Source organism: Silurus aristotelis (assembly GCF_946808225.1).
Source record: "Silurus aristotelis genome assembly, chromosome: 12".
Lineage (NCBI taxonomy): Eukaryota > Metazoa > Chordata > Actinopteri > Siluriformes > Siluridae > Silurus > Silurus aristotelis.
In genome coordinates this window covers 16,775,536-16,793,469 of record NC_139585.1, presented here as the reverse complement: position 1 = coordinate 16,793,469, position 17,934 = coordinate 16,775,536, and the positions used below count along the sequence as shown (strand labels likewise).

The 17,934-nt window shown below is 37.0% G+C and overlaps 1 protein-coding gene across 19 annotated transcripts in view; it reads left to right on the top strand.

The window, feature by feature from the left end:
• cacna1g (calcium channel, voltage-dependent, T type, alpha 1G subunit) overlaps positions 1-17,934 on the top strand; it is a 179,927-nt gene that overhangs the window by 101,010 nt on the left and 60,983 nt on the right. For all 19 annotated transcript variants that reach the window (XM_083556190.1, XM_083556186.1, XM_083556200.1 and 16 more), the window contains exons 6-10: positions 2,720-2,879; positions 3,767-4,052; positions 5,383-5,475; positions 6,253-7,078; positions 7,242-7,621. In XM_083556190.1, coding sequence (XP_083412316.1) covers positions 2,720-2,879; positions 3,767-4,052; positions 5,383-5,475; positions 6,253-7,078; positions 7,242-7,621 — 1,745 coding nt within the window. The remainder of the gene's footprint in view (positions 1-2,719; positions 2,880-3,766; positions 4,053-5,382; positions 5,476-6,252; positions 7,079-7,241; positions 7,622-17,934) is intronic.

Here is a 17,934-nt window from a genome sequence, read left to right as displayed (position 1 = left end):
AACAAAAAAAGAATGGTGTCTTTCCTATTATCTGTATCTGTATTTGAATCTTTTTAGAACACATTATCTGCTCTTTCTGAATATATTATTCTGTTAATAAGCAGACTCTGTGTGTGTGTGTGTGTGTGTGTGTGTGTGTGTGTGTGTGTGTGTGTGTGTGTGTGTGTGTGTGTGTGTGCATAGTGTGCATGAAAAAAGAGGAAATCAAAGAAATCAGAGGCCTGTGAGAAGTCGCAAATTGGGCAATTGATGTTTAAACAATATAACAAAGATAACTGAGTGCAAGAAAAGGGTGATTTATAAAAGCCTGGGAATGTGTATATATAAATCAATACATTTTCACTGTTGGTATACAGTTCATGAATCATTCGCACATTTATTTTCATTTTTCTTAATGAGTGTTGTTTTGAGAGAAAACATATTAACAGGCATCAGATTTGTCTCTTTCCAAAAGTTATTGAATTACTGTTTCAGAGATTAAACTCTTTCATATTGCTGGTTGTCTCTTGTGTTGTACATGGACTCCTTTGTCTGGTTAATTGATGCCTTGGTAGGCTTGAAAGTATTCATTTAATATGAAGTATTTATTTCTAGATCCACATGCTAGCAAAAGATTTACAGTAAATATTGTATGTACTCTATATCATGGGCAGTTCAAGTGACCATGGTTTTAAAAATGCTGATAGTTCCTTCTCCCGCCGTGCTTTTGATATCAGGCTGTTTGGCATATGCGAATGACTCAGAAGTGCAGATTCTCCCATGGGTATCTTTCCGCTGCTTCACTGGGATCTCCACAGGCCTGTCTCCTGGAATGGCTTTTTATGGGAATTTGTATAAGCTAGGGAAGGATATTTAAAGGTCCTTATTAGAGTTTTTAGCAAGGGACTTTCAGAGAAAAAGTTTAGCCAATTGAAAGCAGGACTAACCTTTATGCCTATAGACATTTATTCAGAGAGCTCTTAATGTAATAGATATTCTCTATAAGGTTCCATCTTTCAGTTAACAGTCCTATGCCTAGCATCTGAGATCAATATATAGACCAGATTAAAACCAAATAAATTTTATGTGAGCTTATGGAAACGTTTCTCGGTTACTGTTGCATGTTCAGGATTTAGGTTATGAGACTAAGAATCAATATGGAAAAAAGGAAATCCACTGAAACAATACTGCTTATCTTTCCTCGATGTAAAATCAACTGTGTTCATACATTGAAAAAAAAAATTATATCCCAAAAATGTGATCATTTATCAATACTCTATAGAATACACCGTATAATAAAAAAAATATATACATTAACATTAAAACCATAGACATGTAAGGTGAATAATTGATTATGCAATTAAAAACATTTTCTTATTACTATTATCATACATTGAAAAAAATGGCAAGATATGGGATCTGTGCGACTTCGATTAGAACCAAATTGTGATGTTTTAACAACTTGGTCATTGCAGATTTTTTTGGGTATCTGGGATCTTCCTGGTTTGCAGTTATTAGTACCTACCAAAAGTAGTCCAACTGATGAACAGGTAACAGGGTCATTGGCTTTTAAGGCTCAGTGATACACATGACAGACAGGCAAACCTGTCTGGTCCGATTCCACACAAGATCTACTGTAGCACAAAGTGCTAAAAAAGTTCATGTTAGCTATGAACCTGTAGTGGTCACATTGGCTTTAGGGTATTAAATTATAAACTTTCAAAACAATCTATTATATGTCTCAATAATAATAAAAATAATAATAATAATAATAATAATAATAATAATATTAATATTAATAATAATAGTGTATAATGTCTAAATGTAATCAAGTTTCACCAGAACAGTAACTTAAATCAAATTTATTTTTTTGAGTTTCAGTAATCCTTAATTTATTTGTATATGTTGTTCATGTTTTATTAATCTATCATTTATTGTTTGTTTCCTTATTTGCAAATTAATTCAATATTAATTTATTAAATATTTATTAAGAATATTCTTTCTTTCTTTCTTTCTTTCTTTCTTTCTTTCTTTCTTTCTTTCTTTCTTTCTTTCTTTCTTTCTTTCTTTCTTTCTCAGAAGGTAAAATTGCTTCCCCTTATTTAGCGTTTCATTCCCCCTAACATGTACACTGTTACTGTTATGAAACAAATTTCATGAGAACTGTGAGCTGTCTGAATAATAAATAAAGGCAATGATTCAATGCTTGTTAGATTCTCAGTGGATTGATCTTTTATCTCAGCACAACAGATTAGTGCAAATTACATATAAAAAAAAAAGGCATGATAACACTGCATTTAGTTCTATATACCTTTCTGCATCCATTTTTCCCATTTGTTTTCACTCCTGATAACGCTATACTGCATATTTTCATTCATGCCAATCCAAAAGTATAAGTTACATCAGGCTGCAGTTGTCCCAGTAGTTCCTCTCACATGCCAATAAGAAATGATTGCCGTTGTTTATGTTCTACTCACCTGGCTTTACAGATCCACCCAGGCACTCACACAAGGCTACCAAACGACCTTACGCAGACTCAGCTCAGTGGATATATTTGCTCTGCTAAGATTTTTATGACCCAGTATAAACATGTGGTCTACAATAATCCCCTAAAAACAAGGATGTGATAGAATACAGAGCATTGCACATTTATAGAGCTTTAACAGGGCAGTGTGTTCAGGTGTAGCTGTGTTTTTTTTTTACAAACAGGTGTGTATCAAGTTCTTTTCTTGTTGTGCAGGTATGAGAATCTTGGTGACACTCCTGCTGGACACTCTCCCTATGCTGGGTAATGTGTTGCTGCTTTGCTTCTTTGTCTTCTTCATCTTTGGGATTATTGGGGTCCAGCTGTGGGCCGGGCTGCTTCGTAACCGCTGCTTTCTGCCTGTGAACTTCTCAGTGTAAGTGTCCAGTAAAAAAAACATCGGAGTAGAACATAATCCATATAATGTGTTTTTTTGTTTTAAAGAAATTCTCACATGTATGAATAGTTAGTGAAGTCAATAAGAAATCTAGTACTTTATGACTACATTTTGTAATGACTGCTTTACAACAAATCCTATAGTGTTAAAATCACTGTAAAGAAATAAATAATCCAGGTATCCATGTGCCCCAGATTTGTCCCAACAGGTAATGGAAGCTATTTGCACTACTAATTTGCTGTGTCACTTTCATTCAGAGTTGAGAATGTTTCAACAGACAGCCCAATTATGCTCTGTCAGAGCAAAGCCCCATTAGAGCTATCCCTTACTAAACCCCTTATCCTGTGCAGCTAGTTATATCATTGCAAATGTAAGAGATCCAGAGGTCCAAATTCGATTAGCCACTTGTAGTGATGTAGACAAGCGCTGCTACATGACAGAGTAATCAAAGGCTGCAATGTTCATTCATAAACCAGCAGTCCTGATAAACCAATCCTCTCAGATTTTATAGGTCACAGCATCCCCAAGACACAGCTTAAAGGTTATGTACATACACGCTTGATAACTGTAGCTGCATGTGCACACCCAAGATAGAGCATGCTGTGACAAGTAGGGTGAGATTTTCCTGAGATTTTTCACATCTTGTGGTCAGAGAAATGTATTTTCTCTCAGTGTCTCATCCAGTTGCATCATGTCCTGGCTCATGTATTGTCATATAGTTGATGTATGTGCTTCAGCATCGAAATGTTCAGTAGTACTGCACGACAGTAAGAACAAGTTTTCAAGACTTATATTGAAATGGACAGAATGCTTCAGGTCAGTTATGGTGTTAAATAATTAATATAACATATTTTTATGTATATCAGTCCTCAAAGCTTAGACCTGCTTGGTTACTACCACACTGACGACGAGAGCCCGTTCATCTGCTCTCTGACGGGGGATAACGGCATGCGCCACTGCAACTCTATACCTAGGTTGCATGAAGATGGTCTGCAATGTCAGCTGGACATGGGAGCTTACAACAACACAGATAACACCACGTGTGTCGATTGGAATCAGTACTATACCAACTGTTCTGCTGGGGATGTGAATCCTTTTAAGGGTGCCATTAACTTTGATAACATAGGCTATGCCTGGATTGCAATTTTTCAGGTGAGTATTCACTCTGAATTTTCTATTAACGTACAATACTGACATATTTAAAAAAAATTAATTAAGACCAGGGGGGAGTGGTGGCTCCAGCGGTTAAGGCGCTGGGTTGCCGATCGGAAGGTCTGGGGTTCAAGCCCCGGTATCGACAAGCTGCCACTCTTGGGCCCTTGAGCAAGGCCCTTAACCCTCTATGTTTCGGGGGTCCCTTACGAGGGAAATATCAAGGTCCCTGACGTCGGTGTGACGTGGGGCCGCCTTCCCGTGGGCTCACCACCTGCAGGAGGGACCGTAAGGGACGGTGCTGTGAGGATTGGGCAGCAGTCGAAGGCGGGGGCTTGCTTAGACTGCTGCCCCCGCGACCCAAATTACGGATAAGCGGGAGAAAATGAATGAATGAATGAATAATTAAGACCAGAGTGAAACGACAGTAAACCATTTCTGTTTGTGTAATTAAACAAGAAGGTTGGATACTAACACGTCTCTTATGTCCTTTAGCTCACTGACAGCAAAATGTTGTTGCTGTTTTATTTTGACACGTTATTTCAAATTTGGATCTAACATGCTTCCATTGGGGGTTTTGGAACAATCTGCCATTTTGGAAAAGTTCTTTCAGTTACTAAAAGAGATACAATGACAATGTTCTACTATCCCCATTAACATTGGATAACCGTTTTATCACAAATCAATGCTAAATCTTAATTCTTAAATACATTATGGTATTAAACCCCTGGTTATGTGCTGCAAAAGTCTTTGTGGAAATGTTCAGGAAAAAAAATCAGAAAAGAAATCTATTAAATATTTATGGATACTGCCACAAACTGAGCAATGAGAGGGTTTGAAGGCTTAATCGTCCTTGTGCAAGCTGCCAATATTGTAGCCTGAAAGTCTAATGGCTCTAAACTGAATTAGTTGTCGGATAGCACCTTGTACTATTGCTCTAAAGATTATAGGAGATTTGTTTCTCTGCATTGTCTGATCATTCGAGGAATAACAGATGGGATAAAAGAATCAGAGAGCAGACTCTGAATTTCCCCCTGAGTCTGCTGGTCTTCCAGGTCAAGCTTGGGGATCTCATCACTGCCTAATGATGCGTTTTTGAATCCAGAAACTACAGCTGCACTGTGCCATTTTTATGCTGTGCTAAGTCTGACCAGAGAATCTGATAAACACTTTTATAATGTACTGTAGTAGTAATGGTTGTTAGTAGCACACATTACTATTACACAGAACATTTATTTCCATTTTATTGTACCAGATTAGAGACATGTAATATCATGTAATGAATTTGTAATTGCTTAAAACCTGAATTATTTTTCTTGTCTTGTTTTAGGTCATCACTCTGGAGGGTTGGGTGGATATCATGTACTTTGTAATGGATGCACACTCCTTTTACAATTTTATCTACTTCATTTTCCTGATTATTGTAAGTGGCTTTCAATCCATCGCACAGATTCTTTTTAACAAGATCTTGTGCTATAGCTCTCTTACTCACAATATATTACATGATAAGTAATATATTCTGTGAATACTTAGGCATTAGGAATGTGACTGAATACAAATTTAGATATGATTTAATAATATTAAATCCCTCCCAGACTACTCTCCTCTAAGAATTCACAAGGAGACTAGCCCAAAAATCAGTCAGATTAAATATTACTGTATGGCTATTATTGTCAACTATACAAAATAGTAGCCAAATATTTCCCTATAATACATTATTTTACAATAAAGTATATATATTGACAAAAATATATATTATATTTTGTAAAAACTATACTTTCATACAGATCCGATTAAAAAATCTTTGGAGAACCTGGAGAAATTTTTTAAAGTGGAACATTTATGTCAGAGGAAATAAGCATTAAATTCTAAACGAGACACATTTGCTTGAGTGGGTAAAAGTGTTATTTGTCCAAGGGTAATGTATTAGCTGTAATGCATTTAATGTTTAACACTCAGTCTGCTCCCTACCCGAAGCCTTTCAGCTATTTCATTCTATGAGAAGCATTTAAGAATAAGTAGCAGCAATCACTTGCACTTCTGCAGTATTATGAGCTTTTGATTGCTCTATAATGCTTGCATAATGTTATGTTCATACTAGAACATATTCCTGAAAAAAAAAATGAGCTAAGCAAAACAAAATTGTGCTGATCCTGCTATTAAGTTTTATCAGTTTTCTGCTCTTTCTCTCTATCACTAGGTGGGCTCATTCTTTATGATCAACCTATGCCTGGTTGTCATAGCCACCCAGTTCTCTGAAACTAAGCAGCGTGAAAGTCAGTTAATGAAGGAGCAGAGAGTGCGATTCATGTCCAATGCAAGCACTTTAGCCAGCTTTTCAGAGCCAGGTAGCTGCTACGACGAACTCCTCAAATACCTGGTTTACATTGTTCGAAAAGGCACCAGGCAGTTAGGCCACTTAACCCGGGCAGCTGCCCGTCGGGCAGGCATCAGTATATGTGCCTCACCCACCCCTGAACCTCCAAATGCTAAGAGAAGAAGGCACCAGAAACGGCAAGGCTCCATTCATCACCTTGTGCACCATCACCACCACCACCACCATCACTACCATCTTGGCAACGGGAATATCAGGAGTGACAGTGCCCAGGAGATTGAGGTGTCCTCACGGAACAACAACAGGAATGGTGCAGGAACAGGACGTCTTACTCTCCCCACTATCGTGCCTCTGCAGGACACATCCCCTTCTTGTTCTGAAGCTTTGGGCTCCAGCAGTGTTGAATCTATCCACAGTTCCTACCACATGACCTGCCACTTGGAGCCACATCGCGCCCCCGCATTAGGTCATCCAGTGCTGCAGGCCTACAAGAGAAACTCAGTGCCGTTTGCCGCACCAGTGCATAAGAACTACCCGACACTGCAGCCTCGTGTAGCTCTGGAACAGCTCAGACAGAGGGCATTGGATCCTGGAGGAGCCTTTTGCACTGCCAACATGCTCAGCAACCTCAACATACCTCCACCCCCTGGTAACACATCCCAGCTCCTGTTGGACACACAAGGGCCTGCAGGTAAATGAACAAACTATTGATATTCTTATGATAATCCCATTTTGTTAATGCTATTTTATATTAATAAATGAGTCGCTAAATGTTTTAGTCTTTTGAAATGCATGAAAAAATTAAACTTGCTTTTATTTGTCCAAATTCTTAACATTTCCCAAATTCATTCCAGGGAATGCCTTACGCAAGCTCTCCAATACAAACTGCAGTGGTACAAATTTGGATGCTATGCTGACATTTGACCCTGAGACCTGCCCCTACTGTATCAAACCAATAGGCAATGACTTAGAGGGAACTGAGGTGAACGAGACCGCAGACTCAGACAGCGAGGGAGTGTATGAATTCACACAAGATGCACACTATCGGGATGGCAGAGACCCCAATAAGAAAAACAAGTTTAAATTAGGAGCTCGGGCAGCGAAAGTCGTGCACTTCTGGAGACTGGTGTGTGACACGTTCCGCAAGATTGTAGACAGCAAGTATTTTGGACGAGGCATTATGATCGCCATCCTCATCAACACCCTCAGCATGGGAATCGAGTACCACGAGCAGGTTAGTGCTTGTCAAGCTATATAAACCAGTCCTGTTTAACTGTACTCCTTAACATCGGTGTTTGACATTCAGCTGAAGATATAGTTAAAAGCAAAGCAAATTTAAAAATTGTATGTTTAACCTGGTCCTATAGTTTGATGGAGTAGTGTGTAATAAGAGTGTTATAAGGACTGAAACAGGTGATTGCTTAAATGTGTGGACAGTCAGTGCCAATAATTTGTGATAAGTTGATTAAATGACCACTGGTGCTTTTTGAATTACTTGGAAAACTGCATGCTAGATTTGTTTTCTTGTTGACATGGTTAAATGATCAGACTTGAAATACAGTTAAAAATATTTTTTGTCTCAGAAAAAACTTTTTTTCCCCCAACATTTCTAAAAAATGTTTTATGTGTAAGAGATTTTATGTAAATGTTATTATCAAAATCATATTTCTATAGTAATTTGGGGTTTAGAATATTTGTACATAGGAAGTGGGATAATACAGTTGTTATTAAAAAATACAGTAGTATTATTTTCATCAACATTAAATACATATGTCTGTAAAGATGACATGTATTTGACCTTTTTTTAAATAACCAGCAGAAATAACCCAATGCAATACATTTCTTGTCCATGTTGATAAAGTTTCTATTGCTTTTCTTCAGTATAAAGACTCTCCAGGAAGCACTCAATCTTTTTTATTGTCTCCTGAGAAAAACCAAATAAATACAAGTATTGACTGAATTTTAAAGTGATGAACTATAAAAGATAGACAAGGTTTTAAAGGACTTTTTAGAGAATTAAAGCCTTCAGGGGGTTTAGGTAAATGTTGGAATTGCTAGCAAACCAAAGCCAACTGAAATGGTATTGCCCTATGACCTACTAATGATGTGCAACTTGCCTGGGCATGATTCCTTTTACCACCATCTATGATAAATAAACAGATATTAATATTAGGTGTATGTATTTGGCATGAAATCTTGCATAAACACCTGCTTTTCTCTTGTTTAAACAATTGTTTGTCGTGCAGCTTGACCATGCTTTCAAGTGGCTTTCTTTAGCACTGTGCTTAACAGACATATTTACCTCCAGCTTTTGTGCTTTTAAAATTGTTGATTCATTGTGTAGTGTGGGAAAAAAATTATGTTTAGTCTAGGTTATCATAATAAAATGTTTAAACAATAACACCCCTACTCTATACATGGCAATATGGAGTTGTGAATAAACAAACTTTAAAATGTACAAAGCAGAGTTTCAGAGTATTGAATATATTGACAGGCAATACAAAACATCAGCCAATGATGGATTAAACATGTCCATGTTCCACTGTGTCCTGCTTAAAGTGTCTTTGAAATGAAAAGCAGCAGGTAGTACATCTCTCATCTGCTTAATGGCTTGTGGGATGACACACTGCTGAGAAATGAAAGGTCTTCCTTTGTTACGCAAAGAGACACAAGGGAAAAATAGGGGATGAGAGTTATGCATTAATCTGTTCATTGTGGAATAACAGAACCGGTGTCTGTAATATATCGCCTACATTTAAAAGTTTAGGCAACACAACACCTCACACTTTCAAAGGTCCTCTCAGGAACATGATTCACACCCCAGCTGACTGTGGCAGCAGTTCAGTAACATTCACACTCAGCAGAGAGACGCAAAGCTCTGATAATTCAACGAGCAAAGGCTTGATACTACGGCATGGGTACTGTAAGTGACGGTTGCTAGATGTTTGTGCACAGATGGAGTTCTGATCTGCACGCTATCAGTGGTTTCTTTCTCCCTGCCCTTTGTATAACTTTTCCTGAGGCTTGTGGAATTCCAGGCTTTTCACGCATCTTATGCTCATGTTGTTTACTGTAGATGAGTAATTTGGTCCATACAGGCAGAGGAGCACAAGTGTGAAGGCTGAATTGGTGAGAGAGCAGCTGAGCCACATCTGAAACTCATCGTCCCGTGTTTACACAGTGTGCTTGCATGCCTTGCAGTCTTCCACATCATCCGGGGGGCACGCACTATGGTTCGTTCATACCCACTTGCTGCTTGAAGTTGCTGCCCCAGTGCTTGGATGCAAACAGAGAGGAAAATTATCTGCCTTTCACAATGTTTTAAGATTCTGATAAATGTGATGGTGGTTTTTTTCTTATTCCGAAAAGTAATTCCTGATCAAGAAAACATCCATAATTTTCCTGATTTATTTTAATATGAATCATATTTAACAACCGCTTATTTCCTCATCCCAAAAGTTGCTGCTCAAAGCATGTGAACTTTTGAACCTTGCATGAGAGCTGCTTGGTTAACTGAACTGTAGTGGTGTACGATAGCATGCAACTTCTTGTTTTTGAGTGAATGTGCTGGACCTGAAAGAAAGGCAATATGAGCTCATGCTCTTCATTGGCTTTGCTACGCTCCTGTGGCGCTAGCGATAGCCTGAGGGAAGGCAGTACGCACACATGGATGGTGTTTCCCTTCTCTGTATCTACTCTTGTGTTGACTGCTAGAGAATTCTGGCAGAGAAGCTGCCTTTATCTTGTGGCCCATCTGGAAAACGGGAGACGAACTAAAGAAAGAATGCAGATTTACAAGGTTACTCTGGTTCTTTGACCTAGTCCCTGAGCAAATAAAACTTGATGCCAACCTGCCTAATTGCATATGTTCTCTTACCATTGATGAGGTTTTATTGCTCTGTCTTTCTCTTTCTCTCTTACTCACTCTCTGTCTCTCTCTCTCTCTCTCTCTCTCTCTCTCTTTCTCTGTTTATTTATATTTACTTCTTCACTGCCACTGTCTTCTTATCACTGCCTTTTCTCTGTATGCTTATTGGCCTGGATTGGGATAAGGCCCTGTGTTCTCTTGTGGAGGGCTCTTTAAACCTCTGTTAAGCAAGCAATGGATCTACAGTGATTTTGGTTCTTTCATCTTTAACATTATGCACCACTTCTTTAACAACACTGTTATCAGTCAAACTCTACTCACTTAGGTTGGCAGTTACGTTTGGGATGTGACTAGGGTACTACCAGGGTGGCCTCTGCTGGGGGCCTTTTTGTTTGAACCAAATTTTCTGCTTTGTTTTCAACTGTAAAATTTTGCAACTTCTTAGTATTTTGTTTGGTTTAAAAAAAAAAAGCATTTCTGAGTACTTTCCATCCATATGTGGGTCTTCCTCAATTGTATTTGTATAGAATGTTTTTGGATGTGGTATCATCAAATTTTCCTCTCAGTTGAAACTTATTCCAGCATGGCAATGGCTCTGTGCACAAAGCAAACCCCATGAAGATGTGGTTTTCTTGAGCAGCTCGCTGACAAATCTGACCTCAACTCTACTAATCAACTTTTAGATTATATATATATATATATATATATATATATATATATATATATATATATATATATATATATATATATATATATATATATATATATACATATATACATACAAAACATATAACAAATAATTTTTTTTTTTTTACTGAACATTTGTCTCAAATCAAGCACCAAAATCCGCCATGATGCACACATCCAGCAATTAAAACCATCCTTTTGAAAACATAGCAAGTTCAGTTTGGTGTTCTAGTAATTTGCGTACACCATAATTACTTAAAAACATTTACAAGTTTACAAGTTACAAGAGAGAGAGAGAGAGAGAGAGAGAGAGAGAGAGAGAGAGAGAGAGAGAGAGAGAGAGAGAGAGAGAGAGAGCCTATCGGAAAATATAACATTACTTCACTAATACAGTACTTAATGCACTTCGTTTCCAGCCACAACTTAAGCATGCTGATACACTCTAGGATGTAGTTATCCTTGACTAGATACAGTTTCCCCGCATAATATTACTCTACCCATACAAAGAGTAATTGCCTGTTTCCACTATTCATGGATGATGAATGTACCATATCTTTTAATTTAAATGAAGTGCTTCTATTATGCTTGCACTGTTGTAGTTTTATTAGCCGTTGATTTTAGCACTTGTGCCCTGGCTAAAGTATGGACTCTTCTCTCAGGCTTGGCATGGAACAAGGTTCAATATTTGTCGGCCTCTCTCAGTGGTACTGATTATAGGAGCAGTTTATGAGGCCACTTCTAAGTCCTTTTCATTCTCATTCCTAACAGGTTAAATATTGATGCATGAGCAGCTTTTATTGTAAATATGTAAATACATTTTCTGGCCAAGAGTTGAATCTACTTGTTATAATGACTTTATGTATATGATAATATAATGGTAATTTTAAAATGTAAAAAACAAGATACAAGATTTGACTTCTCTTCTGACAAGCTAGTGGACAGTGATATCAGAGCTTTAGTATTTAATTATTTAAAAACTTAAAAACTACACAAACTACAGTTTTTACATTTACAGTTACATTTATGGCATTTGTCAGACAATCTTATAGAATTCTTAAAGAATTCTTTAAAGTCTCTGTTAATAAATACATTGTGTTCATTAAGTCAGAGACAAAGAACACCATCAGTCTAAAATCTCTGTTGAAATGGAATATAGTTAGATAAGCGATTTAAAAAAAAATGTTTTACAATGTTTTTCTGCAGTCAGTAGGTTCACCCCCCCAACATCTTGACTCATTCAACAATTTTTTTTCCTCAACATCCTAAGTAAATATCTTTCACAGATTTTGTATTTATTATATCTAACATAAGCTCGACTACAGGTTAGACATTAAATGATTTTTGTAATTGTTGCATAAATTAAGATAAGCTGTTCATTTATAAATCCAAACAATGCTGTAGTTCAATATCAATATAACCACTACATGTTTTATTATGCTCTTAGCATTAATTTACTTTTTCCTCTGGAGTTTTTACTATTATTTCTGTTTCTTCACTCTACTTTTTTCTAGGTTCTTCTGCTATATTTGACTAACTGTTTCTACTTTTGCTTTTATAATATTTAAAAGCATTTTAAGTTATTTCAGTTCTGGCCTAATATTTTTGCAAACATCTGGCTTATTGATTTGAATGCTAAAAAAGCATTAAACAAAATGTTCTTGAATTGTGCCCATGCTTATGTATTTTAGGTCATATGGTCAGAAGTTTAGAGTTTAGAGACCGAAGAGACAATTCTTGTTTTTTTTGTTTGTTTTTCAAACTTATATCAAACTGTTTTTTATACTCTACTGTTTTGTATCAGAAATATCTTAAAGAGTGTAACATTGTGTTTTGTTCAATAAGCCTAACTACACAATGTTGCAGAAGCATCAACCACAAAACTGTGAAAAAGCTCAGAACTAAAGAGGCAATGCCATAATAGAACAAAAATAATGTGTTAATAATTTATTTTTAATTAAATAACACCAGCTCCATAGCCCATCTTTACTTTTTAAAGGCTGAATAAACCCAGCTACCACCACATTCTTCAGAGGGACTATTGAGTGCATCCTGAGCAGCTGCATCACTGCCTGGTTTGGAAATTGCACTATTTAGAATCACAAGACCCTGCAGCCAATAGCAAAAAAAGCTGAGCTCATCGGGGTCTCTTTTCCCTCCATCAAGGACATTTTCAGTACACGCTACATCCAGGAATCCTCCAGAGTTGTGGATGACAATTTATAACTAGTGATGTGGCTGTGTTCAAAAGGAAACAATTATATTCAATCTCATGTTCAAAAGTAGTCATTATATAACTGTCATCAATACAATAATGTTAATTAACTCCAAATAAAGATCACCTATTTCTGTAGGATTTTCTGCACTGTCATCCGACTGCTGAATCCATCGACGGTGAAGAGCTACAAAGCATGACTGGTATCTCACTTGTTGAAAGTATTCCTTTAGGAGAGAGGTATACAGGATATCCCTATAAAAAGTAATAGGACAAAAGAACAAAACAAAAACCAGGGAGAGCACTATGAGACCTATGCCAACAATAAATCAGCTGGAAGTATATCTGACAAGTGCTGATTACTCTCTGTATGTTACAACAATCTCCCATGTCTAGGTTACAGGATAGTGTGGTCACCCAGAAGCTCTTTCTCACAAGAAACATCCAGTTTAAACTTAAACAAACATATTATTGAAAAAAGAAAAGAAATCAATAAAAAGACCATCGTACAAACAGTGAACCTTTCAACACAACATTGACCCAAAGCATGGATCCAAACCAACAAAGGATTGTCCTAACTAAAGCATGATAAATGTTTTGAATGAGCTAACCAAAGCCCTGATCTGAATCCAACTAAAATCTGTGAAGTGACCTCAGGAGTTGCCTATACAATTTGATGTCTTTCGAATGTTTTTACCAGAAATAGTGGAAAAATGTTTTTCAAGAAGTGCAATGCTGAAATATTATTAACCCCCCAAAATAGTGATTTAATAAAATCAAAATACAAAATATTGTAAGGTGTTTCAACTTTTTATAAGTTGGCATTTCACAGTGCTGGTGGAAAAGTTCTGAGATGATTTATCTTCCTTTCATCTTTTCACAAAAACCTGCCATTTTTACTGGAAAGTGTTGTATATGTGGTATGGGGAGTGTTGGTTCAATGGCTAAAGTGTAGATAAAAGTGTCAGCCAAATGAGAACATGTAGAATGAATATAAATAACCCATAGTGAAAGTTAAAAAGGAGTCTAATGCTGAGGCAAATCAGTGCAAGGCATCACTGCCTACACAGCTTAGAGCGAATGACTTTACACCTGATGTAGCAGCTGATTTACACTTAGTTTTGGCAAAACTGGCATCTGCTAAATTTCCCCATTTCTTTACCTTTTTTTGTGATGATTTTTATTTATTTTGTTTTAGTACCCCCTTAGTTCTATAAGTACTGTATCCCAGCGAGAAGTGAAGTGTCAGTTTTGTACATAGTTTGCAAACAGATTATATCTGAACATGGGTACAAATAGCTTATAACATCAGGTTCAGTTTATTTAGAATGTGTCAGGCCACTGCAACCCGCCTAATGCTCCAACGAAACGTACTGACAAGTTTCTAGAGGTATGAACACAATTCTTCTGAAACACTTATTTTTCTTTCAAACACTTTCTCCACAATCTCGCATAGGTGTTAGTTGGGTGGAGACTTGGTGTCTGTGTATAATGTAGTATCTGATCTACATCATTTTCATGATTAATTAACTCCCCTTGTTCTCTGTGGATGGGATATCAGCAACTCAGAAAAGGACAATCCCTAAAAAATATAATTATTTTATCAACTTTAATAAAGATGAAGATATGACACTGACAAGTTGCACTACACCAGCAAAATGACACACAGCATAATTGAGACGTTGTTTTTTTAAACATTTATTTAGTAACAAATGTAACAAGTCAGCCGCAGCAAACAATGATTTATTTGTACGGTATAATGCGGTAATAGCATGAACGTTGCCTATAATAGTTTAATTTTATGAATGGCTTTCTGTGTTCTGATCTGCCCAGACTGTTTTCAGTTACGTGCCATTTCAGATAATTGCATAATAAATTTGTCAATTAAACATTCATTAGCTCAATTATCAAACTTGTAAATAACATTGTAAATAAATGTTCCTTCCAAAAGCTACTGAAATGGAATGCTGGATTCAGGTCTTTTATTGGGCAGGGTGTGGTTATTGTGAACAGAGTTAATCCTGGTCATCTGTATCCTCCTTCCTTTGAACAACTTTTCCTTTTACGGTCTCCTGACGGAATGCTTGTCTCTGTGCCAAAAATGTGGCACATGATGCTTGGCTCCACGTACTTGCAAATGCTTGGAAGTTCAGTATGAACATGGTCATTAGAGGGTTTGCCTCCAATAACCGGTTTACTCCACTCCCTCTCTCTCATTTCCCGCTTACTGCTGTTCATGATGGGGCTGTCATTGTTATTGCTGCTCTGGCTGAGCCGGCTGATGGTGGTGGCGTCTGGTTTGCATCAAGTGCCGGCGTGCTGCCAGGAAGAAGCTGATGCTGCTCACGCTGGAGCACACTGAGGATGATTAATACTCTACCCAATACTGTATCGGCCTTGAGTCATTAGATCAGGTGCTGAGGCTGTGATAAGAATGGCCAGTGTTTTTCAAGAGAGTTTATATGTTGGGTGTGCTGTCTTTTGTTCACTGTTTTTAGAAACTGGATTCTCATGCCTTTACACAGTGTAATCATATGAGCTCATTTGTTATCAGAATCCACAGTTATTTATTTACATCTCAAACCTCAAGGCCACAGTCATGTTTATTGCCTAATGCCTTTAGAGCAGTAAAATCAAGAGGTTTCTTTCCAAAGAAATAGGCACTATAACTGCAAAGACTCCGTATAGTCTCTGTGCGTTTGGCAGCAAAAAAAATAACACCCCATCAGTGGTCTAAGGCTCGTCTGTTCATCTTTTTATTTCTTTATTACTCACCCTGTGAAAATTTTCTCCTCAGAACAGTGGAGCTTGTGAAGTGTACCAAACACTAGTGAAGTGTACCAAACACTAGTCCCTGCTTTCCCACTGGTGTAGAACACTGTGTTTCCCACAGTCGTTTATGCAACACAGTGCTGTGTGTGTTACCTTCATAAATTCCAATGAACACTAAAAGAGAAGCAAATCTTCACACTGGGGTCCTATTCCTTTTCTGACTGCCCAGTTAGACATTTAAAGCTCCAGGGCATCTGGCTTGATCTTCAGCTCAGGTTACTGCCTGTGTGCAATTTCATATGGTTTCCTTGTATATATGTGGGTTTTCTCCTGGTTCTTCAGTGTTCTTCCACCTCCCAGAAACATTTCTGTAGGTGAATTGGCTTCGCAACATTGTCTGTCGATACGAGTTTGTTTGCTAAAGTTTATGCAATTGGACCCTATTTCTGCCTCACTCCCAGTGTTATTGGGATAGGCTCCAGATCCACCGGATTAAATACTTACTGAAGATGAAAGGCTGAACGTATAAATGAATGAGCAATAGAGCCATGGCAGTTAATGGGTGGTGAGACATGGCTCTTAAATGCATCTGAAGTAAAAAAATCTGTATTTACAGATATTCGTTTTCTACCATAGGGCATACTGAACTTTCTTATTTAACATTTAAAGAGTCTGCAGAACAAAAAGAAATGGAGAGTTTGTACTTTTATTTTTCCAGGAAATTTTCTTTAGCTCCCTGCAGGCTTAAGTGTTTTATTTGCTTATTTTTTCCCATAAGTGGTCTTGATGTGATGTAAAGGGCTTCCTGTGGCGTCGACTTTGCGCCCAACATGTCAAACACTGCAGGACCCACAAACACCACAGTTTGTGAGTTATTGGACCTTGACACAATTGTTGCTGTTTTGGCTCAGGATTCAAAATAAAATAATAATATTGAATATGAGGTTAAATTGCTGAACATTTTCAAATTCAGTGTATTTACTGGATGAATGTTGGGTGAGTCACAGCCATTTTGTACACATTGTTTTATCTCTGGGAAAACTCGAAGTAATTGCAGGATTTTAAATGTACTTTTATCCTGAACTTTTTGTATGACCTGGCTGTTCTCTTCTAGGACATTACCAGTGGTTTGGTTTTCATAGTAAACTGTCTGATTGTTTTCCTGATGCTGATGTGTTCCAGATTTTATAGTCGTCTTATGATTAAATACTTTTTGTGTTTTTAATTTGTATATAACTTTTATATCATGTCTGTTCTACCCAGAATGCATTGATTAATCAATACATATTTAGTGTATCACTTTCAACCTATTTATTTATATTTATAAATCTAGTTTGAAACATGAATTTGCACAAACATAGCTGTAACTGAGTTTTACAGTACCTACATAATAGCTTGTTTCTCTAAAGATGTCACTTCATTTGTCTTCATATTGAAAGACTTCAATATTAGATTCAGGATGCCAAACTAGAATCAATGCTTGACCCTTTTTTTAATCAATATTGTGAAGTGACTGAGGATGTGAGACACTGCTGGCTAAGAAATAGCATAGCAGTACAGGTGATTAGCCCTTTGTTGATCATGGTTTACTAAATACAACTTCATACTTCATCACAACAAAATTCAGCACAGTTAGATTACTCTATTACTAGGATTACTAGGGTGTTTCAATACAATACATTGTCCATCAAAATACAATCCATAATAATACATCACTGTGGATTTAAGACAGAATAGATGTATACTCATTAGTGTAGTGTGTGCAGAGTACATTAATTATTCATTCATTGTCAAATTGGGTATAACGATGTAAGTTGTAAATCATTTGCAGGCGCAATCACACACACACACACACACACACACACACACAAATAAATAAATATCAATAAGGCAAAAAAAAAATATTTAATTAAATAAGGCCAAAAAAATCCAGCAGGGAAAAATAATCAGACTAATGCCCCTGCATTTCTATAAATTTACATATTACATGACTTTAATATGAACCTGG